The 25,845-nt window shown below is 36.5% G+C and overlaps 1 protein-coding gene across 1 annotated transcript in view; it reads right to left on the reverse strand.

Annotated features, from left to right (window-relative positions):
* The window catches only part of HCRTR2 (hypocretin receptor 2), a 120,889-nt gene extending 108,231 nt beyond the window's left edge, over positions 1-12,658 (reverse strand). Inside the window, exon 1 of the mRNA XM_060164117.1 lies at positions 12,436-12,658. Coding sequence (XP_060020100.1) covers positions 12,436-12,658 — 223 coding nt within the window. The remainder of the gene's footprint in view (positions 1-12,435) is intronic.
* Positions 12,659-25,845: the final 13,187 nt, after the last annotated feature.

Here is a 25,845-nt window from a genome sequence, read left to right on the forward strand (position 1 = left end):
TCACAGACACCCCAGAGCACACCATCTGACATGGTCCTGCTCATCAAAGGGAAAAGACTCAGCTCCACCCACCAGAACACAAGCACCAGTCCATCGCATCAGGAAGCCTATGCAAACCACTGGACTAACTTCAACACCAGGGGAAGAAAACAGAAGCAAGAGGAACAGAAATACTGTAAATTAGACAAAATGAAAAGAGGGAGAAATATCTTGCAGGCAAAGGAACAAGAAAAGAAAAGCCCACAAGAACAAATAAATAAAGAGGAAATAGACAAGCTACTTGAAAACGAATTCAAAGTAATGATAGTAAAGATGATTCAAGATCTTAGAAACAGGATACAGAAAATAAAAGAAAATTTTAACAAGGACCTAGAAGAACTAAAGAGCAAACAAACAGTAATATAAAGCACAATAACTGAAATTAAAGATACTCTAGAAGGAATTAATAGCAGAATAACTGAGGCAGAAAAACAGATAAGTGAGCTGGAAGATAGAATAGTGGAAATAACTGCCACAGAGCAGAATAAAGAAAAAAGAATGGAGGACAGTCTCAGAGACCTCTGGGATAATATTAAGTGTACCAACTTTCAAATTATAGGAACCCCAGAAGGAGAAGAAAAAAAGGGTCTGAAAAAAATATTTGAAGAGATTATAGTTGAAAACTTCCCCAACATGGGAAAGTAAATAGTCAGTCAAGTCCAGAAAGCGCAGAGTCCCATACAGGATAAATCCAAGAAGAGACAGGCTGAGACACATATTAATCAAACTAACAAAAACTAAACATAAAGAAAAAATATTAAAAGCAGCAAGGGAAACACAACAAATAACATATAAGGGAATCCCCATAAGGTTAAGAGCTGATCTTTCAGCAGAAGCTCTACAGGCCAGAAGAGAGTGGCAAGATATATTTAAAGTGATGTAAGGGAAAAACCTACAACCAAGTTTACTCTACCAGCAAGGATCACATTCAGATTCGATGGAGAAATCAAAAGCTTTACAGACAAGCAAAAGTAAAAATGATTCAGCACCACCAAACCAGCTTTATAACAAATGCTAAAGGAACTTCTCTAGGCAGAAACACAAGACAAGGAAAAGACCTACAAAAACATACCCAAAACAATTAAGAAAATGGTAACAGGAACATACATATCAATAATTGCCTTAAATATAAATAGATTAAATGTCCCAACCAAAGGACACAGACTGGTTAAATGGATACAAAAACAAGACCTGTTTATATGCTATCTACAAAAGACCCACTTCAGACCTAGGGACACATACAGACTGAAAGTGAGGGGATGGAAAAAGATATTCCATGAAAATGGAAACCAAAAGAAAGCTGGAGTAGCAATTCTCATATCAGACAAAAATGACTTTAAAATAAAGACTATTACAAAAGACAAGGAAGTACACTACATAATGATCAAGGGATCAATCCAAGAAGAAGATATAACAATTTTAAATATTTATGCACCCAACAAAGGAGCACCTCAATACATAAGGCAAATGCTAGCAGCCATAAAATGGGAAATCAACAGTAACACAATAATAGTAAGGGACTTTAACTCCCCAATTTCACTAATGGAAAGATCAACCAAAATGAAAATAAATAAGGAAACACAAGCTTTAAATGACACATTACACCAAATGGGCTTAATTGATATTTATAGGACATTCCATCCAAAAACAACAGAATACACTATCTTCTCAAGTGCACACAAAACATTCTCCAGGATAGATCATGTCTTGGGTCACAAATCAAGCCTCAGTAAATTTAAGAAAATTGAAATCATATCAAGCATCTTTTCTGACCACAACGCTGTGAGACTAGATATCAAATACAGGAAAAAATCTGTAAAAAATAAAAACACATGGAGGCTAAACAATGTGCTACTAAACCACCAAGAGGTCACTGAAGGAATCAAAGAGGAAATCAAAAAATACCTAGAAACAAATGACAATGAAAACACGACAGCCCAAAACCTATGGGATGCAGCAAAAGCAGTTCTAAGAGGGAAGTTTAGAGCAATACAATCCTACCTCAAGAAACAATAAAAATCTCAAATAAACAACCTAAATTTACACCTAAACCAATTAGAGAAAGAAGAACAAAAAAAGCCCAAAGTTAACAGAAGGAAGAAAATTACAAAGATCAGATAAGAAATAAATGAAAAAGAAATGAATGAAACAATAGCAAAGATCAATAAAACTAAAAGATGGTTCTTTAAGGAGATAAACAAAAATGATAAACCATTACCCAGACTCATCAGGAAAAAAAGGGAGAAGACTCAACTCAAGAGAATTAGAAAGGAAAAAGGAGAAGTAATAACTGACACTGCAGAAATTCAAAGGATCATGAGCGACTACTACAAGCAACTATATGACAATAAATGGGCAACCTGGAAGAAATGGATAAATTCTTAGAAATACAAAACTTTCCAAGACTGAACCATGAAGAAATAGAAAATATAAACAGACCAATCACAAGCACTGAAATTGAAACTGTGATTAAAAATCTTCCAACAAACAAAAGCCCAGGATCAGATGCCTTCACAGGAGAATTCTATCAAACATTTAGAGAAGAGTTAACACCCATTCTTCTCAAACTCTTCCAAAGTGTATCAGAGGGAGGAACACACCGAAACTCTTTCTACAAGACCACTATCACCCTGATATCAAAACCAGAAAAAAGGTATCACAAAAAAAGAAAATTACAGGCCAGTGTCACTGATGAACATAGATGCAAAAATCCTCAACAAAATATTAGCAAACAGAATCCAACAGCACATTAAAAGGATCATACCCCACGATCAAGTGTGGTTTATCCCAGGAATGCAAGGTTTCTTCAATATACACATATCAATCAATGTGATACACCGCATTGACAAGTTGAAGAATAAAAAGCATACGATCATCTCAACAAATGCAGAAAAAACTTTTGACAAAATTGAACACCGATTTATGATAAAAACTCTCCAGAAAGTGCACATACAGGCAACCTATATCAACGTAATAAAGGCCATATATGACAAACCCAGAGCCAACATCATTCTCAATGGTTAAAAACTGAAACCATTTCCTCTAAGATCAGGAACAAGACAAGGATGTCCACTTTCACCCCTATTATTCAACATAGTTTTGGAAGTTTTAGCCACAGCAGTCAAAGAAGAAAAAGAAATAAAAGGAATTGAAATTGGAAAAGAAGAAGTAATACTGTCACTGTTTGCAGATGACATGATACTATACAGAGAAAATCCTAAAGATGCCAACAGAAAACTACTAGAGCTAATCAGCGAATTTGGTAGAGTAGCAGGATACAAAATTTCTGGCATTCTTATACTCTAACAACATGAAATCTGAAAGTGAAATTAAGGAAACACTCCCATTTAACATTGCAACAAAAAGAATAAAATACTTAGGAATAAACCTACCTAAGGAGGTGAAAGACCTGTATGCAGAAAACTATAAGACAGTGATGAAAGAAGCAAAGGCAATACAAACAGATGGAGAGACATACCATGTTCTTGGATTGGAAGAATCAACATTGTGAAAATGACTACACTACCCAAAGCAATCTACCAATTCAATGCAATCCCTATCAAATTACTAATGACATTTTTCACAGAACTAGAACAAAAAATTTCACAATTTGCATGGAAACACAAAGGACCCCAAATAGTCAAAGAAATCTTGAGAAAGAAAAATGAAGCTGGAGGAATCGGGCTCCTGGACTTCAGACTACACTACAAAGCTACAGTAACCAAGACAGTATGTTACTGGCACAAAAAACAGAAATCTAGACAAATGGAACAGGATAGAAAGGCCAGGGATAAACCCACACACATATGGTCACCTTATCTTTGACAGAGGAAGCAAGAATATACAATGGAGAAAAACCAGCCTCTTCAATAAGTGGTGCTGGGAAACAAGGATAGATACATGTAAAAGAATGAAATTAGAGCACACCCTAACACCATACACAAAAATAAACTCAGAATGGTTTAAAGACCCAAATGTAAGGCCACACACTATAAAACTCTTAGAGGAAAACATAGGAAGAACACTCTTTGACATAAATCACAGCAAGATCCTTTTTGGCTCACCTCCTAGAGAAATGAAAATAAAATCAACAATAAACTAATGGGACCTAATGAAACTTAAAAGCTCTTGTACAGTAAAGCAAACCATAAACCAGACAAAGAGATAACCCTGAGAATGAGAGAAAATATTTGCAAACGAAGAAAGTAACAAAGGATTAATCTACAAAATATAGAAGCAGCTCATGCAGCTCAAGGTCAAAAGAACCCAGCCCAATCCAAAAATGGGTGGGAGACCTAAATAGGCATTTTTTCCAAGGAAGACATACAGATGGCCAACAAACACATGAAAAGATGCTCAACATCACTAATCATTAGAGAAATGCAAATCAAAACCACAATGAGGTATCACCTAACACCAGTCAGAATGGCCATCATTAAAAAATCTAGAACAATAAATGCTGGAGAGGGTGTGCAGAAAAGGGAACCCTCTTGTACTTTTGGTCGGAATTTAAATTGATACAACCACTATGGAGAACAGTATGGAGGTTCCTAAAAAAACTACAAATAGAACTACCATACAACCCAGCAATCCCACTACTGGACATATACCCCGAGAAAACCATAATTCGAAAAGAGTAATGTACCACACTGTTCATTGCAGGACTATTTACAATAGCCAGGACATGGAAGCAACCTAAGTGTCCATTGACAGATAAATGGATAAAGAAGATGTGGCACATATATACAATGGAATATTACTCAGCCATAAAGTGGAAAGAAATTGAGTTCTTTGTAATGAGGTGGATGGACCTAGAGTCTGTCATACAGAGTGAAGTAAGTCAGAAAGAGAAAAACAAATACTGTATGCTAATGCATGTATATGGAGTCTAAAAAAACAGTGCTGATGAACCTAGTGGCAGGGCAGGAATAAAGACACAGACATAGAGAACGGACTTGAGGATACGGGGCAGCGAAAGGGAAGCTGGGACGAAGTGAGAGAGTAACACTGACATATATACACTACCAAATGTAAAATAGATAGCTAGTGGGAAGCTCCTGCATAGCACAGGGAGACCAGCTTGATGCTTTGTGATGACCTAGAGGGTGGGATGGGGAGGGTGGGAGGGAGGCTTAAGAGGGAGGGGATATGGGTGTATATGTATACATATAGCTGATTCACTTTGTTGTACAGCAGAAACTAACACAACATTGTAAAGCAATTATACTCCATTAAAAATGAAGAAAAAAAGATAAGACATCAAAAAAAAAGAAGTAACTTCTTATTTTAAATTAAAATATTGGATTTATTTATTTATTTTCTTATGTGCCAATTTTGTAAATCTGGTTAATGTGCATCTGTACTCAGAATGTTGACAAAATCAGGTACCAAAGACATTGTAGCTGAAGGTCAGACAAAGGGAGTTAATATTCTTATCCTGACTTCTTGGAATACAGGACACTGGTAAGGTTTTCCAAAGCAGACACACAATCCCTGGATATTTTTATGCAGTCAAACTTTTCTTTTAAATTGATTTCAAATCATTTCAGGCACATAAATTTTTACACTAAATACAACCTACCTCATTAGATTGTTCTGAAGAATAAATGAGGCAATGTATTTAACAATGTCTTCTGAAGAGTAAAATAATATGTAAACATTAAACATTGTTCATATGTATGTGATATTGAAAGCAAATTACTGGAAAAGACTCAATGATAGTAATCCAAAAATATTTTCAAGAATAGAGTACATATTTATTCTGAATAGTTTTGATTTTTTCTTTATGGGGAAACAGTTCAAATGGAAAAAAATTTAATGGTATTTAAATATATATCCAACCCATTTACTTGGTCAAGAGATGATCTCTCATTGGGAATAAAGATGAAATCAATAAATCCAGTCCTAAGAGTCAGCTATCCAAAAGACTGGTTATATACGTCATGTATTTCATCTGATAGCCTCTCAAACTGTTCCACTGTCAGTGTCTAAAGTTCATTTCATTTATGGTGTTATGGGTAATGCCTCTTTGGACATATAAAATACCATTGTGCTCCAGGAGCACTATTATGTGATATAAAGATTGACCTATGCAGTCAAATCAATAGAAACTTATGATTTTTTTAAAAAGTTAACATTAATTCCATCAGAGAAAGATAAAAAGAAATGTGTGAGTAGGTTTGAAAGCCAAAGGAGGAACAAAACAATCTTTAGATTATCTGAGATAGTAAATGTTTAGGTCCTCAGTCTTTAATGGTCTCTAAAGACAGTACCTTCAGTAACAAAATAATCCTTGGCCACAATTATCTAACGTTTATCCAGAGAGTCACCCCCCTGAACAGGCAAAAACCTTTTTGACAACATCTATTTTTACCTTGAAATTTTCTCTTGTAAAATAACCCTAGCCTGACCTTGATTAACTTATCAAATGAGCTCATCCTCCAAGCTGAAGGACTATAGTCTACCAGAGAAATAGCATGGCAACTGGCCAGCACAGCTCCATAGATCGTCTGGAGGGCACACCTCGGTAACATTCCCATTCTCTCTTTTCTTTCCTTTTTCTTGGTCAGGATTAGAAGCATGGGACAGAGTCAGGATGACACAGGTGGACCATGGAACCAGATAAATCTGTATTAGAAACCTAGTGCTGATACTTACAGTCTGACTAAACTTTGGAACTAGTTAAAATAGCTTTTTGAATTTCATGTTTCTCATTTGTAAATCAAAGCTATTAATCTCCTTGTTATAAGTTTGTCATGAGGCATCAAGGAAATATATATATTCATCGTGGAACGTAGCTTCCAAGACCTGGCATATGGTACTCCATAAATATTCTTCATTTTCCTTTGCAGCAAGAAGAGGAGTTGCAGACGAATAACTACCCTTTGTTTCACCCATCACATGTCATTAACTGGACCTCACCAGTGAGACGTTATTCAACAGAGCCAGCATCCCTAAGGTTGGGGGGTATGTCAGAATTCTACAAGAAGAAGGATGGAAAGGTCATCTCTCACCAGTGAAATAACACCAGTGGTGGATACTCCTGAAATCTGAGGAGCTGAGTAAGAATTCAGGGACTTTGTAATGCTAATGTAACTGTAGTACATGATGATTTGCAAATACGTTCTGAAATATGAATTAATAAAAATTCATGTAAACATAAAACACATATGTATGCCCTAATAAAATCAAGAAAAATTTTATAAAACTTCATGTATTTGTATGTTAGATTTAGCCTGTCTTATACATCGGTAACATTTTCATTTATTTCACTTTCCTCAATTTTTTTCAAATATAGAAAAAACCCATTCCATTTAAATTATCAGTAGCACATGTTATTTCATTGTCTTCCCATGGTAAATGTTGCTGTTATCTATGAGAGAGCCATTTTAAAAGTTATCACTGAGATTCTGTTCAAGTCAAAAACATGATTTATTTTACCCGGTAAAACTAAGTGGCTATGATTTGCTAAAAAGGTGGAGGTGTCAGTTTAACTCTTATTCAGGTAAGCATGCTTTGCATTCTGTAACTAAAATCATACAAGTTTAAAGCTTAGTGGCTAACCTTACCTTTTACGGTTACTGTTCATGACTTCTATCGGGTCTTGGCAGAGATCAGTAATGTATTATCTCTAACCTCTTTCTGCTTCCTTTGTATGAAAGAGTGGGTTTTAAAAGACCCACAGAGCTGAGATGGGCTTTGAGACAGTAGAGAAGAAAGGTCTCAGACTTAGGAGCAGCGTGAACTTGCGACTCTGCCATTGCCATGTCTGGGGCATATGATTAGCTCTGTAAGAAGCAATCCAATTACAGGTATTCCCCCCATCCCACTTACCCAGTTTAGTTTAACCCTTATTAGATATATTTATTAATGGGTAGTGTGTTTTAACTGAGTTAAATCAACATATTATCTCTGTGTGTGTGTACGGGCACGCTGTTTAAAACATCAGTAGTGATAGACTGGCCAGCTAACGTTTCAGAAACTCTTGAGTTTATAGAACTCAAGAGTTCAGAAACTCTTGAGTTAATAGAACCTAGAGCAGGGAAATGTAAACTGAGAGAAAGAGAGAAAATCATCATGATGGTTAGGAATGACTTTCACATAGAGGTGGGAAGGCAATGTTAAGTAGTCAGTATGATGCACTAAACATCTATTTGGGGTGGGAGGGTGGAGCTGGTATGGAAAAGAATAGTAACAGGTGCCAACACCATGTCACTAACAGCTTTTATGAAAACACTCAATTGAGAAAATGCCAGAGTAGAGGCCATAAAGAGCTACAGAGCTACAGACTGGCCATGGAGGAACAGGATGGCTACCAATCACACCAAGGAGAGATTTCAATAGTGGGAATGAAGGGATAGAAATTGGCATTTAGTGTCTACTGTGTCAAGAAAAGAAAAAATTATATGTATTTGTGTACACCCCTCTAAATATCTCTGTAGAGGATGCTCATATATATATCCTCATAGGATTTCTATAAGGCAGGATTTATTTTTTCAATTTATTTGATTCAAGTATAGTTGATTTACAATGTTGTATTTATTTCTGCTGTACAGCAAAGTGATTCAGTTATAGACATATAGATGTTCTTTTTCATATTCTTTTCCACTATGGTTTATCACAAGATATTGAATATAGTTCCGTGTGCTGTACAGTAGGACCTTGTTGTCTATCCATTCTCTATATAATAGTTTGCATCTGCTAACCCCAAACTCCCAATAATTCATCCCTCCCTCCCCACCTCTCCCCCTTGGCAACCACAAGTCTATTCTCTGTGTCTGTGAGTCAAGGCAGGCATTATTAACCATAATTTTCAGTTGGAAAAAACAGGCTCAGAGAGTTTGTTAACTTGCTAATGCCACATAAGAGATGAGAAGCACAGTTGGACTGATGTCATTTGTTGACTGTTCTCCTCATTTTTTCATATGAAGATGACAACAGGGAAGATAGAAGCATTCCAGGTGAAAATCATATATTTGAAAGTGGAAGTAAGAGAAGCAGAGAATTGCTCATTTCCTCCAGATGTTTAACGCTTGAACTGACTAGAACCCATCTCTCCATCCAGTTTCTACTCAAGGAATAGTAGGAATGACATCAAACATATTCCCTTGAGTGTCCCCAAGAACACTTTCCCCCTACACACATTAATTTTAAAAACATAACATTGCTCAAAATGTACTGGTCAAATAACTGAATGCATCTACTTGTCTAAAGTATAAGACATCCTTAGGAATAGGTTATATGTAACATAATTTTGAAGATACTGGAAAAACACTGCTTCCAGAAAGAACCTGTCCCATCTTTCTTCCTAGGATTTAAAATTCTATAATTAGACATGTATATGTTTTTATTAGGATGCATATAATCATGAAATTGCATGTAGAGTAATTTTTTGCCTTATTTTGAATGACTTTTGTCAACATTTTTTCCAATAAACTGCTTTCTAGTTTGGGAAAGAAGCATCTGATAATGGGGAGGGTATATAATGAGAGAGGCACCATGGAGAGCAGAAAAATAGGTAGGTATGATCAAGATCTTGTCATTCTGCTCACAAAAGGACATTGTGGGAGTAATGACTGCTAACTGATTACACTATATTTGTAAGTTCAAGAAGGTTGAGATTTTCCAAGTAGTTAGTTACATGAAAGTACAAGTGGTAAGCGGACCTGAAGGGTCAGTGATTACATCCACTGCTTACACGGTGGTATTTCACCTTCATACCCAATGTTGACTCTTTTATCTTGCATGAATAATGTGATTTCTTGTCCTGCCGTTCTCTGCATAAAATGACATACCAGGGGGGCAAAAAAGTGATTCTCAATCTAATCTGTTTTGCAAATTTGACAGTGACTTAAAAGAGCAGGAAGTTGTCTGTGAGTAATGACACTGCTTATTTGTTTAAATGTCAAACTTGAACCTCATCAACTTTCAGGGAATATGTCCATAAAGAATATGGGTTTCAGTTCAGCCAGAGAGGATTTCAGTGTCATTCATTTCTGAGGAAAACAGCTGTCAGTTTCATGAAAACAAAGAGCTTTGAGTATATCTTTTTTTTTTTAAGTTGAATAAAATTGGACATTTCAGCACTTGGGGCTGTGGACAGTGCTCTCTCACTTGACATTATGAAACATCTACTCTAGAGATGTTTCTTTCCTGAGACTAAAGCACTCCTCAGGCTAGCAAACATGCACCCCTAAACTATGCAATTAGGATATGAAAACCATGCATCACAGGTCTGTGCAAGCCAGAATAAAATAACAGCAAAAAGGAGCAAATTTTATCACAGAGGTTAAGCCTAAAATAAAATTAGGGAAGGAAAATAATTATGATTTGTAGCTATTCCTGAAAAACACGTCAAAATTTTACTGCAATGCAATAACATTCCTCCCTCAGTGGGTTTTTGTTGGAGAGAATCACAGAACCATTAACCCCTCATGGTAATTTATTAATAGTGGGCATAGAGGCAAGGGAGAAAAGGAAATACATTTAATAGGCCTGCAGACACTGGGAGAAAAGAATTAATTCTCTGTATGCTTTCTAAATCTAGAGTGGAATATCAGTGAAGAATTCTGGACCTGAGGTCAGAAGAAATGGAACTGAATCGGAATGATGTTCCTTAATAAGTCATTTTATTTCTCTAAGTCTTGCTTCTTCTGTCAAATGTGGGTTACTCTGAGGTTAAGTGAGAGAGTGTATGGGAAGGAGTCTGGCACAGAGTAGGTATTCATAGATGTTCAATTTTGATTATTCACTTATCATTAAGTATTAGCTTAATGCAGTGAAATGTTGCTATGCTAGTAGCCATGTATCTTAATTATTGTAACTCTAAGCATGGATGACATGTAATTCTAAGCATGAAAGAAAAGCATTATGATTAACAGACTTAACCTTACAACTGGTCCTAACCATGTGTATTTCCACCTTTCACCTTGTCTGCCTCATCAAAACATTTCCTTTATGTTTGCATTTAAAAAACTGCAACAAAGTTAAAATAGCCTGAAAAAATATACAGACAGAGCCAACTAAAGTTCTCAGAGGATTCTTATCTTTCTTGTCAAATAATATTCTACCAGCTCTCTCAGGAATGCCTTTCAGTCACATACTACCAACTATTCTGCCTCCTGAATTGGCGAGGGACTACTGTGACTGCTTCTTACCCAGACTGACACGTATGGGGAGAGAAGGTAAAAATCAGGCTAGTGCTGAGAGCCTGATAATTCTCTTATCATCCTCCACTGCAGCTACAAAGTCTCTACTTTGGACTTCAACACCTCCCAGCCTATTCCACCTCGCTCATCTTCTCCCCCTTTTTGTAACTGAAAATCTAGAGCATCTTCTCCTAGCCTCCCCCTATCTCCTGTCATTTTCCACAGAGATTCCCTCCACACTGCCCTCTGCATTTAAACGCCTCCTACTCTCCATTCATCTAGGTGCACGCTCCTTCCATTCACAATTTATGTTCAATCGTCCCTCCCTTCCAAAGCCCCTGTTTTTTGTTTTTTAAGTCGATTTCCCAGCTGCCCTAATAAACTCCATCACCACAGCCACCATCTAGCCACGGCACCACTTCTTCAACCCTCAGAAATTGTGCAGAGGTGGGGAGTGGGAGAGGAAATTTATGCTTGCATACCAACCTAGACAGCGACAAATAGTGAGAACCTAGCACAAAGCTTGGTCTAGTCTTTGGAAAAAAAGAAATCAGCTGCAAATATTTCCCGAGCCTGGAAACAAGCATGCTCTGGAAAATACATGGGTACAGTGGATAAATGAATGAATGGATGGAGGGATGAATGATTGCGATTTCCTTGGTACTTTTCTCAGAGGCCCCTCCTCCTTGCTCGCTCCCGGCTTGGCTCCTGTTTAATTCAGCTTCCTTGCATGAGTGCACCTCCCTGCTTTGCCTCTGCTCCCACTTCCTGCCCTTTCATTACCGCCTCTGGACTCAGCCTCAACCCCTCGCCAAAGGGCACTTGTACCGGGCTCACAAATCCTTTGTGATTTCCACAGCCCAGGAGAGCTTGCTCCGAAGGGGCACAGCTTCTCATCCTGCCAGCCTGACCTCTCCCCACCCCCGAAACACTCGTCCACGTTACACAAAAGGATGACTAATTCCCCCACACTCCATCAAATCCACCTGGAGAGCCCTGCCTCTGTCCCTTTCCCCGCGCTTGGAACCTTGGTGCTCCCAAAGGCAATGCGGCTCCCTGCAGAAAAAGGGATCACCATTCCAGGGCTCAGTCCTGGTTCGTAAAATCAGAAAACTTTTTTAAAAAATATAACCCCACCCCGAGAGCAGCCACCTCTTTGTGTGCATCCCTGGGGGGGAGGAGGGGTCTTGGCAGCCGGGGGCGCGAGGACTTGGCAGCCCCTACCTGGGGCTGCCCGGCGGACACTCACCCAGGACGTTCCCAATGAGAGCCACCACGAACACGATGATGTAGCCGGCGATCAGGATCCACTCGTATTCTTTGGGGTGGAGGTATTCCCTCCACAGGTACCGCAGGAATTCCTCGTCGTCATAGTCGGTGGGGTTTAAAAAGGGCTCTTGAGTTGCATTCAGCTCCGGAGCAGATGACCAGTTGCGACAAGGGGGGGAGTCCTCCAGTTTGGTGCCGGACATCACGGGCTCCAGTCCGGGTCGGCTCAGTGCTGCAAGCGGCTCGGCCCCTGCCCCATGGGCGCCGCGGTCTGCGGCGTGAGGAGGCGCGGACAGGCGACCAGAGGCTCAGGAGCAGAAAATGACGTGAAAAGTTACGGAGCCAATGCCTCCGAGTCTCCCGCCCGCCGGGCAACTAGTCCGCCGGCGGGGCTGTGTCTGCAGGCGATGTTGCACCGGGAGGCGAGGAGTAGGCTGAGCATCCAGGGACTGGGCACCAGAGGCTGCAGCAGGGACACCGGGAGGGGAAGCTGCTACCGCGGCTAGGGCTCAACGACTCCTCATTCCAGCGCGGAGTTCGCAGCCCACAGCCTCTTCCCGCACCCGGGAGAGCTGGGGCTGAAGAAGGAAAAAAAAAAAAAAAAGTCGTGAAAATGATATTAACCTGTTTATCCGTGGGTTCCATCTCCCTCTTTTCTACTTCTTTTTTGTTCCTGCACTTCTCAAGTGCAGTTTCTGTAAACACAGATTTGTGTAGGTCTGTGCACATGACAAGCCTGGCAACATAGGATTAATATAGGACTTGCAGATGCTTTTGTCTGGGACAGGTAAATACAAAGTAATGAGGGGCAGCCACTGTGTTCCTCAAGCAGGACGATACAAAAGTCATTTCAGGCAAGTCATTTAACATTTGCTTGGCTTTGCCAACTTAACTCAGCTAGTACTTGATGAATCTTTAAGGCATCTCCTCCTCTCCTCCTCCCCTCTTCCCAAACTGGAGAAAGAGATTATATATATATATATATATATATATGGCTGGAATTTGTATTTGCAACAGCAAGTGTCATGTGAAATACAGCAGCAAATCCTTGAAGGACACTAAGGGTAAAAAATGTGATCATAGTTAATGTTGTCCAGCAGAGGTGGCACTGACATACCTCACAGCGTTAAACAGATTCTCAGTAGGATGTACACAAGAAGAGGGGCTCTCTCTGGGGAAGCCCACACCACGCTGGTCTTTCTTCTCATCGACTCAGGACTGATGTCACCTGCTGTTCTCTCATGGCTTGATTTTGTCTCTAAGGATAGCATTTTGGGATTTGTTAGAGTGTGAGTTCATGATCCTTTCACTTTCAATAACCATGATAGGAGCATTGTATTTGATTGATTACAATCCTGGACATGGGAAGGGCCTTGGAATCATCTAGCCTAAACTTCAGCTTAATATTAGAAGCCTTCTGATAATATTGTTCATGTGTTTGCACCTAGTTTGGCTGTGACCACAATTCACTCCCTCCACCATCATGGGACTTCTCTAGAGGTTAGAAAACTCTTCTTTACATTAAAATAAGGTCTTAAACTGACATCTGTCTTTCTCAGTCTTTTAGCCCCAATTCCTAGTTTGCATCTTGGTGCTACATGCAGTAAATCCTCTACGTGACAATCCTTCACATAAGCATCACAATTCCCCCCACCCACTTCCATGCTTCCTATGTTCACTGTTCCCCAATTATTTCCATCGTTTTTCAAATGACACTATCTTCACAACCTACCTTCACTTGGTCTTCCTTTTATGTCAGTGCCCCTCTGCTGGACAGTTGCCAATATCCTGCAGGGTATACAGCTAGGAGGAAATACAGTAATATGGTTTGCCAGTACAAATGTAAACTACTCTTTGGATGCAACCAATGTTTGTATCTAATTATTTTTTCAAAAGTCACAAGACGCTGTTTATTCATACTGAGTCTTTATTTAAGATCCCTCTCCCACCCCCAATCATAATTCTTCACGTTTGTTTTGTTCTTTACAGTTTACAAAATTCTTTCATGCTCCTTAATTTAAAACCCCCTGAGAGGTTGGCCCAGTTTTGCAGATGAGGAAACTGTTCCTGGAGAAAGTAAGTGTTTATCAAAGGTCAAGTGAGGAATCAGTGGCAAAATCTTCAGTTCTTCTGACCCCAGCCTGATGCTTCCATCATTCGACAGTGTCATGTTTCACAAGAAACACTATTGTGGTATTTTCCCAATCCACACTAGTCAAATTTCTTTTTAAGAGAAGGGAATAAATAGGCATTTTATTTTTAGACAAATATTTACTTAGTGCTCTTATTTCACTCAGAGATACAAGTTAAACAAGGTTACTGCTTTCATGCATTTTACTTTCTACTGAAGTTAGAAACGAGTCAACTAATAACTACTTAAGAAGAATATGAAGAAGGGACAAGTGCTATGATGAAAGCCAAACAGGTGAAGTGAGTGGAGAATTCCAAAGGCCATATTAGAAATAGATGGTCAAAAAGACCTGGGTGAAAAGGTGGCCTGTACGTAGAGATACCCAAATGGTAAATGCACATATTAATTTCATTTTGTTAATTTGAGGCTTAACCAAATCATCTTAAATGCTGATGCTCTTTCCAAAGCATTAGCCGTTTCTCTAGACCTCCTGTCATCAGTAAATTTGACAAGTAGGCCTTCTGGGTCTTCATTCATGGTCATTGATACAAATCTGTTAATGTTATCCTGTGGTATAATATGTTCCTCTGATTTATTAATATTTGTATTTTCCACTTCCCTGTACTATTCATTTCAAAATGGGGAAAGTTGTTGCAACTTTAGTTCCAACCTGCATTCATTAACCTCTGCAAATTCCTTGCTGTTGACAATCCATATATATGGACTATTCCTATGTACTATTCCTATGTACTCAGTGCCATTACTTTTCATTTGGTGGCACTTCAACTTGTCAATACTTCCATATTTTAAGCTTTCTACCTGCAATTAATCATCAGTCTTTCCTAAAAGTGTCAATAAGGAGAAATGAGAATATTTTCAAGATATTGTTCTGATATCTGCTTTATGCTGTGATAAGCCTAGATTTGTCTTGATCCTGAAAGGATTCCATTTCTGGAATCCCGCTGTCTAGGATTTACCGGTGATTTATTTTAAATATGCTACTCCAATGCCATACAAAAATTCACTCAAATATTCAAATTATCATTTGTTTTATATTTTATAAGCACATTAGAGAGAGATGATAAATATTGCAGGACTCATTTTGATATAATCTCCCTCATTAGATCTTTTATACCTTTTAGGTCATTTGAAAAGAATTTTTTGTTCTGTAGATATTATTCTCTTCGATTCCAGATCTTTCTGCTGGATGTAGGGAGAAAGAGACAGCCCAATATCATGAGACAGTAAAGAAAGTTCCAAATTTGTCGTGATGACCTCTTAAGGATGTTATAAGAATTAAATGAATTGATATTTTTAGAACAGTGTCTGCTATACAGAAAATGATCTGAAAATGTTTGTTGAATAAAATTTTAAGCTATATGATCTCGTGATATGAATAATATTTGCTTTACATATTAATTACTCTAAGTGTTAATATATTTCCTTAAAAAAAGAAATGTAGCTCACAATAGTCTGAGTAATTCTGTTTAACTACCCAGCTGAATTTTTTTGGCACTTTTATTTTAGTTCCCCCACTAGCCTGAATATTAAAACTGAGAAAGAAAAGGAAAATAAATCTCTAAATCAGATTTTTTGGTTCTCTCAGCAGTTGTAGTTAGGTTGCTCAGAGACCTCAGATTGTATGGGTTGTCCCAGATTTTCTATACTTTTTGCAGCTTTATAATAACGCTATGGGCTCATTTCAAAAATGTTTCTGAGTATCTCCTTTGTCCCCAGGAGCACATAACTAAGAGCTGGGGACATAATGATCAACAAGACATAGTCCAGCCTCAATGATAGTCAGCCTCTCACAGTCCAATGGTGAATTAGAAGTGTTATCATTACAGAATCACTCTGTGAGTTTCTAGGGTAGAGGGATGCACAGAGTGTCATGAGTACATGAAAGAACACATAATTTAGCCTGGAAAGAACTGAATGGATGGATCCCCCACAGGGAAAGTCACTCTTGAGCTGACCCCTTGGAGAGAAGGATGCGATGTCTAAGTGGTTAAGGATAGGAGGTGTCCAGGCAGAGGGAACAGCACTGAGTGAAGACTTGGAAACAGGAGAAAACGTGGAGTATGTGGGCAAAACCAAGTGAAAAGTCAGGCTTGTGTAACTATCCCTGGCAGTGGTGTGGAGAATGAGTTGGAGAGGGTGAGTCTGAAGGTAAGGGCTGGTAGGAGGCTAGTAGGGTAATCCTGCTGTCCAAAGGAAGGTGGTAGTTTTGGGGATTGAAGGGAGCTGGGTATTATTAAAAAATTCAATTTTCTGAATAGACATCATCCAGGATGCAAGCATCTTGCTTTAATACTGCTTTGAGGAAGGCTGACTACACAATCATAGTATGTGTGAAGTTTATGTCTCTGTTTCTCTGTAAAATTTGAAGATTAAACTAAAGAAAAGAACAGAGTTGTTCCACTGTCGAATTTCCGGTATTTGAAAAGAAGTTGTTTTCCTTCCATCTTTTCTGTTAGAATGAAAATTTTTATTTTACCTCAAGAAATGAAAATGCATTATTTCAAGTTGGAGCACTCTCAGTAATGACTGTACCGATGTGACGGATTTGCAGAATAAATGCATTATTTTTGCAGGATGTTATCTGACATCTGTAGGCTTCAAACACCACATTTTCTTACAATATGGTCTTGAGCTAGATATTTCTGGAAAAGTCCCTGCATCACAAGGGGCCTAGAAATATATTTTTCATATAAGAAGGAGGAAAGAGTCTTCTGATGACTTGTTACTACTAGGAGTAACTCTGGAGTGGATTCTTGAGAATGAAATCACCTCTTGCCCTAAAAGACTCCGACATTAACAAAATCCTTTGTCACCAATTATTACAAAACATTTCTGTCTCATCTACTTCTTTTTCTTCCCATCCTTCTTTTACCCCTTGCCCTATTTTAATTAAGTTTTATTTCAGACAAGTTTCTTTGTGTTCCTTCATCACTCCTATCCTGAGTTATCAGGTCTGACATTTTATGCTCATGGTTTTTTGTTCAACAATATCTGAAATTCCTGCTCTATTCCTATCCCACGTCAAGCGTGAATAGGCACTGTTCCTCTCTTATTAAGTTTTTGTCTCCTTAAAAGCATAAATGAGTAAACAAGTAATTTAATTTAGTAAAGCAAATGTCCTTAGGAGTACACCCACAAAAGTCTGAAAGGGCAAGAAGAAACATGTACTCTCTCAAAGTAGGGTCAAGACTATCCGAAGGAGATATTACCTGCACTCAGAACTGAAGGATGAAGAGTGATAACCGGATGAGGGGAGATTTGAGAGACACAGTTGGGACCAGATGGAAGCAAGTGATTTGTCTGTGAGACCACGTGAACTGCATGCTCTCATCCGTGTTTACATCGGCCAAGCACTCTGCCAAACGCTCTGCCAAGCGCATTACGTGCACCAGCTCAATTTATCCTCAGAACTCTAGGAGGTAGGTCTTAGGAACTATTATACTAAATTTACAGATGAATAAAGTGAGACACAGAGAGGTTAAGTAACTTGCCAAAGGTCACACAGCTAGAAAGTGGCAGAGTCCTACAGCACAGTTGTCATGATCCAATTCCGGAAACATATGTTTTTCCAGTTACTCTATTCTGTTTCCACAGTAAAGAATCAAGAACTTTTCAGTATGATCAGCTGTTTCCTTTATTAGTATTCGTAATATGGAAAGTTTTGATTCTTAAAAAACATATTTGTAAAATTATATAAATTTCATTTATTTTAAATGTTCCCATTCTGTAAGATGGGAAAAGCCCAAAGGAACTTTTTGGCCAACACAATATTTTTAAGGGTAGTGTTGAAGAGCAGAATTGCAGGGGAAACTCCTGCAATTATACTCCTCAGGGTGATGTTTCCCCCAAAGTAACTCAATCTCCTTCTATGTTCTCCCAGGTATAAACATTTTTGTCTATACTATGCATATAAGGGCATAAATATTGTTTAATTCTTTGTTGTCACCCCAGACAACAGCAGCAGGTTGTATGCAGCTACTGGCAATCACTACCTGATGATCAGGGTTGAACTGAAGGGAGGAATTCCTTTTCAAAAGCATATATTTTGTGAAAAATTGTACATATGTGTCACCTTGGTTGATGTAAAACCATGAATCTGTAAGTATACCATTGCCTATTACTAAATCATTAGTCTGGAAAGGACTTAATCATTTTGTCTAATATGCTACTCGATTAATTCACTTCCTCTTTCTGTAAACTAAAGTTTTTTTTTTTTCTTTTTACTGTGGAAAATGATTAAAATGGAAAAAAATAATGACAAAGAGTAGAAAAAGATCACGAGTTTCAATGAAATCCTACGGTAAAGTGCAGACTGTAACTTTTGGGGTGTTTCCCCACTCTAGGAAGTACCCTTCTCTGAGAACAGTCCATTGCCTGCAGCCACTCTGGAGATTGGCTTCCCAAGAAGGAGACTGCCTGTGCAATACCTGCCTTTCTAAAGTGTACAACTCAGTGGCTTTTAATATATTTCTCATCTTGCGCAACCATCACCATTACCTAATTTCAGAATGTTTCCCTCACCCCAAAGAGAAACCGTATGACTTCCCATTTACTTATCTTCCCAGATGCTGGCAACTAGATTTAACTATCCTGGAAATTTCCTATAAATGGAGTCATAAAATATGTGGGCTTTTGTTTCTGCCTTGTTTCACTTAGCATAATATTTTCAAGGTTCATCCATATGGTAGCATATATCAGTATTTTTTAATGGCTGAATAATATTCCATTGTATGGATAGATCACATTTTATTTATTCAGCAGTTGATTGTTTCCTCTTTTTGGCTGTTATATGTAATGCTGTTATGAACATCCATGTACAAGTTTTTGTGTGAACTTATTTTTTCAGTTCTCTTAGGTATATACCTAGGAGTGGAATTACTGTTTCACATAGTAATTCTATATTTAACTTTTTGAGGAATTGCCAGATTGTTTTCCAAAGTGGTTATGTTCTTCTACATTACTGCTAGCAATGTGTAAGTTTACTAATTACTTCACATCCTTACCAATAATTGCTTTTTTCCACACTTTAGGAAAAAAAATATATATATATATCTGTCCTAGTGGGTATTAAGTGGTAACTCATTGTGGGTCAGATTTCTATTCCCCTAATGATTAATGATGTTGAGCATCCTTTCATGTCCTTATTGGCCATTTGTGTATCTTCTTTGGTGAAATATCTATTTGAATTATTTGCCTATTTGAAAATTTGTATTTTTATTATTGACTTATAAGTTTTTAAATATATATTCTGGTTACTAGACACTTATCAGAAGCTTGATTTGCAAATATTAGTTTCCCATCCTGTGGGTCGTATTTTCACTCTTGGTAGTGTCCTTTGATGGAAAAAGTTTTTAATTTTGATGAAGTCCAATTTATCTATGTTTTCTTTTGTTATTTTGCTTTTGGTATAATATTTAAGAAACTGCAGACTAATCCAAGGCCCTAAAGATTTACACCTATGTTTCCTTTTGAGATTTTTATTGTTTTAGTCTTTACATTTAGGTCTTTGATCTATTTTGAGTTAATTTTAATATATGGTATAAGAAAGGGGTCCAAATTCTTTTCTTTTTCTTTTTTTTTTTCCTGCATGTGGATATCCAGTTGTCCCAGAACCATTTGTTGAAAAAACTCTTCTTTACCCATTAAATGATTTTGGCACCCTTGTTGAAAATCAATTAGCCATAGATGTGTGGGTTCATTTTTGGCCTTTCAATTATATTCCATTGATCTGTTTGTCTATGCTTATACCAATATAACAATGTTTTGATTCCTGTAGCTTCATAGTGTGTTTCAAAATTGAGAAGTGTGAGTCTGAAAATTTTGTTCTTTCTCAAGATTGTTTTGGCTATTGAGTATTCCTTGCAATTCCATATGAATTTTAAGATTAACTTCTCTATGTCTGAAAAAAAGGCAGTTGAAATTTTTATAGAGATTGTGTTGGATTTGAATTTGTAGGTCAATTTGTAGAATATTGTCATCTTAACAGTATTAAGTTTTCCAATTTATAAACATGGGTTATCTTTTAACTTATTTAGGTCTTCTTTAATTATTTTTAACAATATTTTATATTTTTCAGTCAATACAACTTGCATGTCCTTGGTAAAATTTATTCCTAAGCATTTTATTCCTACTAATGCTATTGTAAATGGAATTGTTTTGTTAATTCCATTTCCAGATTGTTCTCTGATAGTGTATAGAAATACAACAGATTTTTGCGTATTGATTTTGTATCCTGCAACTTTGCAGAACTCCTCATTAACTCTGTAGTTTTGTGTGTGTAAAATCTTTGGAGTTTTCTATATATAAGATGATGTCATTTGCCATAGATAGTTTTACTTCTTCCTTTCCAATCTGGATGTCTTTTACATCCTTTTCTTGTCTAATTAGCTAGAACTTGCTGTACAGTGTTGACTAGAATAGGTGAAAGTGGACCTCCTTGTCTTTTTCCTAATTTTAAGGGGAAAGATTTCAGTCCTTCAGCATTATGTACAATGTTACCCATGGGTTTCCATAGATGCTGTTTGTGAAACTGAGGAATTTCCCTTTTATTCCTACCTTGTTGAGTATTTTTATCATGAAAATATGTTGGATTTGGTCAACTTTTTTTACATCTATTGAGATGACCATGTGTGGAATGTTTTCCCCTTTATGCTATTACTATGGTGTATTACAATGCTTGATTAACCAATCTTATATTCCTGGGGCTAATCCCACTTGTCCATGGTATATAATCCTTTTAATATATTGCTGGATTAAGTTTGCTAATATTTTGTTGAGGATTTTTGCATCTGCATTCATGAGAAATACTGACTTGTAGTTTTCTTTCTTGTGATATCTTTGTCTGGCTTTGAAATGAGAATACTACCAGCCTCATAGAGGGACTCTGGTTTTGATTTTAGTTTTACTATTCACTATGATTCAAGTTGAGGTAATTACTCAATAACTTAAAGCTTTGGATTCCTCAGCTCTAGATTAATAATAACTTTATGCACATAAATTGTTGTGAGGGCTAAATGAGATTATTATGTATGCTTTGTAAACTGTCAATCACAGTATTTATGTCGTATTACAAGTGTTGATGTGGGTGGGTGTTAAGAATAATAGCAGCAATCCGGGTTGGGATTGAATTAGAAACATACGTACCTTCACTAAGATTATTATACTTTATCTCTCTTGATCTTTACTATGGCTTGTATAAAATGAGTCACAATCATCCTAGTTGTATTGAAATACCCACATTAATAATAGTAATAATGTAACTATAATAATATAACAATAAAACATATTAGCACTACTATATATACACTGAGTGCATATTGCCCCAAACCCTTGACATATATTAACTTATTTCACCCTCACAATGCCATGATGAAGGTGCTGTTACTTTTCTTCATATTCTAAGTGAAAATTGTACCTGAAGTTTGGATAATTTGTTCAAGGTCACACAGCTCAGAAGTTGCAGATAATCAGTAAAATCTGTGACATAGTTATACTCATAAAGTTAGTTATTTTTCACTCTTGTTCAAGAGTTGCTCTCATGTTTATGTAAATAAAATGAATCAATTTTTACTCAAATATTTTTTCAGAACTATATACGTTTTCTGAAATAGCCAATGGATTTAAATGAAAGTAAAATAAGAATGACTCAATCTATTTTTTTCTGTCACCTTGAAAGCTAACTTCTTTACAAACTTTTTTCTATAATGCTGGAATAAATTAACATTATGCACATTGAGAACATCTAACAACAACCCTCGCACATCTCTGCAGTGAATAGCTCTGAGGCCTTGGCAATTCAGACAAGTTTTTCTGAAATAAAGGACTATACATTTATAGAAAACATTTAATACCATGGCTGAATATCTTCCTCTAAAGACAACAAGAAAGCTATCATCTTATTTTTTTAGATCTCTAGTAAAGATGTGAATTGGGGTTGATTTAAAGATCCTTGACTGGTTTTTGTCCTAACATAAAACAGTATTTAAATAAAATTTTAGCAATTGCAAAGAGGCTCAGAGTTCTAAAATATTTCTGTCCTTTAACTGGGTTTGTTATTTGGTATTTCACATAAAAAGTAGGGACAAGGCTTTGAAATTTAGTAGAGGCAAATCAGAAACAAACAAAACCATTATAACCTGGCATGGTTTGATTTAATAGGTTTAAACATATAGCATTAAATCAATAATGTAATGTATTGCCAATAGAATATGAGTGAGTTGATAAATATGTTTTGGGATTGCATCTTGAACACTGAGGTTGACCTGAGTGGGCATAATGGCAGGTCATGACCTTGGTGCATCTATCAAAGACAGGGTCCTTATTAGGTTACAATTACTCTTTTGTAGTTTTTATGAAGGTCATTGCTCAAAATTAAGAAATATAAAGTTTAGTGAAGTGCCATGTTGAAGTGTTTTAACTGTATCAAACTTTCTAAATAACTTTCAATTAGAAGTTCTAAGAACCAAGTGCATTTGTCTTGTTTAAATACTGTATTCCAACCAATTTTTGAAAATAAGCATCCAAACTTTATGTAAATATAATTAAATATAGATAGAGATTCAGGGCAGGTAAATTCCCTCCTCTCTTAGAATTTACCTTAAATCTTATTGAAGTATAGTTGATTTACAATGTTGTGTTTCTTCTGTACAGCAAAGTGACTGAGTTATACATATATATATTCTTTTTCATATTCTTTTCCATTATGGTTTATCACAGGATATTGAATATAGTTCCCTGTGCTATACAGCAGGATCTTTCTTATCCATTCTGTATATACTAGTTTGCCTCTGCTAATCCCAAACTACCAGTCCTTCCCTCCCCCACACCCCCTTTCTCCTTGGCAACTACAAGTTTGTTCTTTCTATCTGTGAGTTTGTTTTTGTTTTGTAGATATGTTGATTCATATCATATTTTAGATTCCAATAAAATTTTTTAAAAAGAATGAAAGAATATACCTTAAATCATTTAAATTCATTTTCAACTTCCAGTTATAGAATAAATAAGCCATAGGTGTGTAATATACAACATATATTAATAATATTGTAATAACTTGTATCAGGACAAAGGGTTACTAGACTTATCATGGTGATAATTTTGTAATGTATGTCAAACGTCATATCACTGTAATAAACCTGAAACTAATATAATATTGTATGTCAACTATATTTCAATAAACATAAATACATGAATAAATAAAAAGCCAAACCTCCACTTATGGTAAAAAATCTCAGCAACTTAAATATAGAAGGGACCTTTGTTAACCTTATAAAGGACACATAAATAAATAACTAAATAAATAAATAATAAAGTGTTTTAATACATTTATTTGTATCATTACAATTTTTAAAAATTATTTATGTGTTTGTGACATTGATATCATAATGTAAAGTATGAATGATGGCTGGTACACTTTATCTGAAATGTGTTTAAATGGTTTATATTTAATTTCTAATTTATTGTTCATTGGCTTTGTCAAGATGTTTTGATATGTCCTCATTTGATCTTTCTTGTATTCATGCTTGATAAAAAGTGGAGAACAGAAAGCACAGCTAAAATTAATAATAATAGCAATTTCCCCACCTCACTTTCTACCCTCAGTTGGGTCCACTTGCATTTATTGGTAAGATCCTGAAAAAGAGTAGCCTCATATGTCCTATTCCAGAGGAAAGCCCTGTTGTGTGGCAGTAAAGCCTGTTGGGTGTCCACACTAGTCTAAATGCATCGATGACCTCTTTTGAAATAGAATAACAATTATGAGCAAGCAGATTTTGGACTCTTAGCATTAATGGGTTTTTTTTTCCTACAAAATAAATTCTGTATATGGTTGAAAGAAAACAAAGCAGAACTTTGGAAGAATTACAAAGATAGGAAATGACAGGGGGATAAAAAAGATTTGAAGGTCTAGGTAGAGGGAAGTTCGTTTTTTTATGAGGTCCTCTGTCTATGTTCACACTAGAGTAATGAACTAGATAATTGTCCTTAGGCTATAAGTATTCATGCAAATAGTTTTGAATAAAAGATATTAAATGTCCTCACTCCTGACAATAGCTAAGTTTACCACTCAAGGATAAATTAGGAAAAAAAATGTTTCTACCAGAAATGACCATTTTGTTTTCTTATGCTTCAGGGTCTCTTTCTGTAAAATGGCACTTGAATGCAGTCATCCCTCTAAAGGGGTGGTTCTTAAAATTCAGTGATTCCCATACACATTTAAGTATGTAATGAGTTGTGATGTTTTCTATTCCCTTTAAATTGTTTGTATAAACATACTTACCTAGTACTTGGAACTCATCCATGGATTTCCAAGTTCAGAACCCCAGCCCTGTAGAGTCTTAGCAATTGGAAGCATCTCAGAGATATGTCATTTTCCTGCCATAAATTAAGGAGCACCCATAAACTAAAACTGCATAGGAGGAGAGGATTAGCTTTCTGTCACAATCCAGTATTAGGTTTCCCTAGCAACCATCCTGCAAGCCACTCTAGCCATATGCATCTGGAACAATTGTTTCACTCGAGTTTGATGTAAACACCTGAAGAAGATGGTGCAGGCGGGGAAAAGGTGAGGGTGTCAATGCCTGAGAGTCACTTGATATAAAAGGAATGTCTTTCCCTATAATTTCCAGTCAACAACCATTATTCTGGTTAATAATTATTTGTGTGTACATGTGTATGTGCTGACATAATATTTTTAGTGAGCCACAACTTTATTTATTAGTCAAATTGACGTGTATTTCCCTATACATTCACTACAAGAGAGCCACCATATAATGTGTATTGTCATCACTTATGTACATTTTTGGTGAAATATCATGGATTAATTGATATCTTATAGTTTTATCCAAATATTGTTTCATATACATACTACAAATATATGAAAATAACCACAGTAAAGAATTAACTTACATTTTGTGAGAAAATAAGTATGCAATGGTTTTAAACATCTCCTAAACTGGTGCTTTCCCCAATTTGCTCTCTATTGGAAACATCTGGGAGTTTTAAAAAATCACAATGTCCAGGTAACATCTCATACTGATTAAATCAAAGTGTCTTGCAATGAGAGCCAGGCACCAGTAGGTATTTTCAAAAATTTAATAAGTAAACATTTTATTTAGGATTTCTATATCTACATTTACAATTGAAATGGACCCATTTTTAATTTAATATATTTGACATATAGCATTGTGTAAATTTAAGGTGTATGAAGTGTTAATTTGATACAGTTATATGTTACAATATGAT

This window comes from Lagenorhynchus albirostris, chromosome 10, assembly GCF_949774975.1.
Source record: "Lagenorhynchus albirostris chromosome 10, mLagAlb1.1, whole genome shotgun sequence".
In the NCBI taxonomy this organism is placed as follows: domain Eukaryota; kingdom Metazoa; phylum Chordata; class Mammalia; order Artiodactyla; family Delphinidae; genus Lagenorhynchus; species Lagenorhynchus albirostris.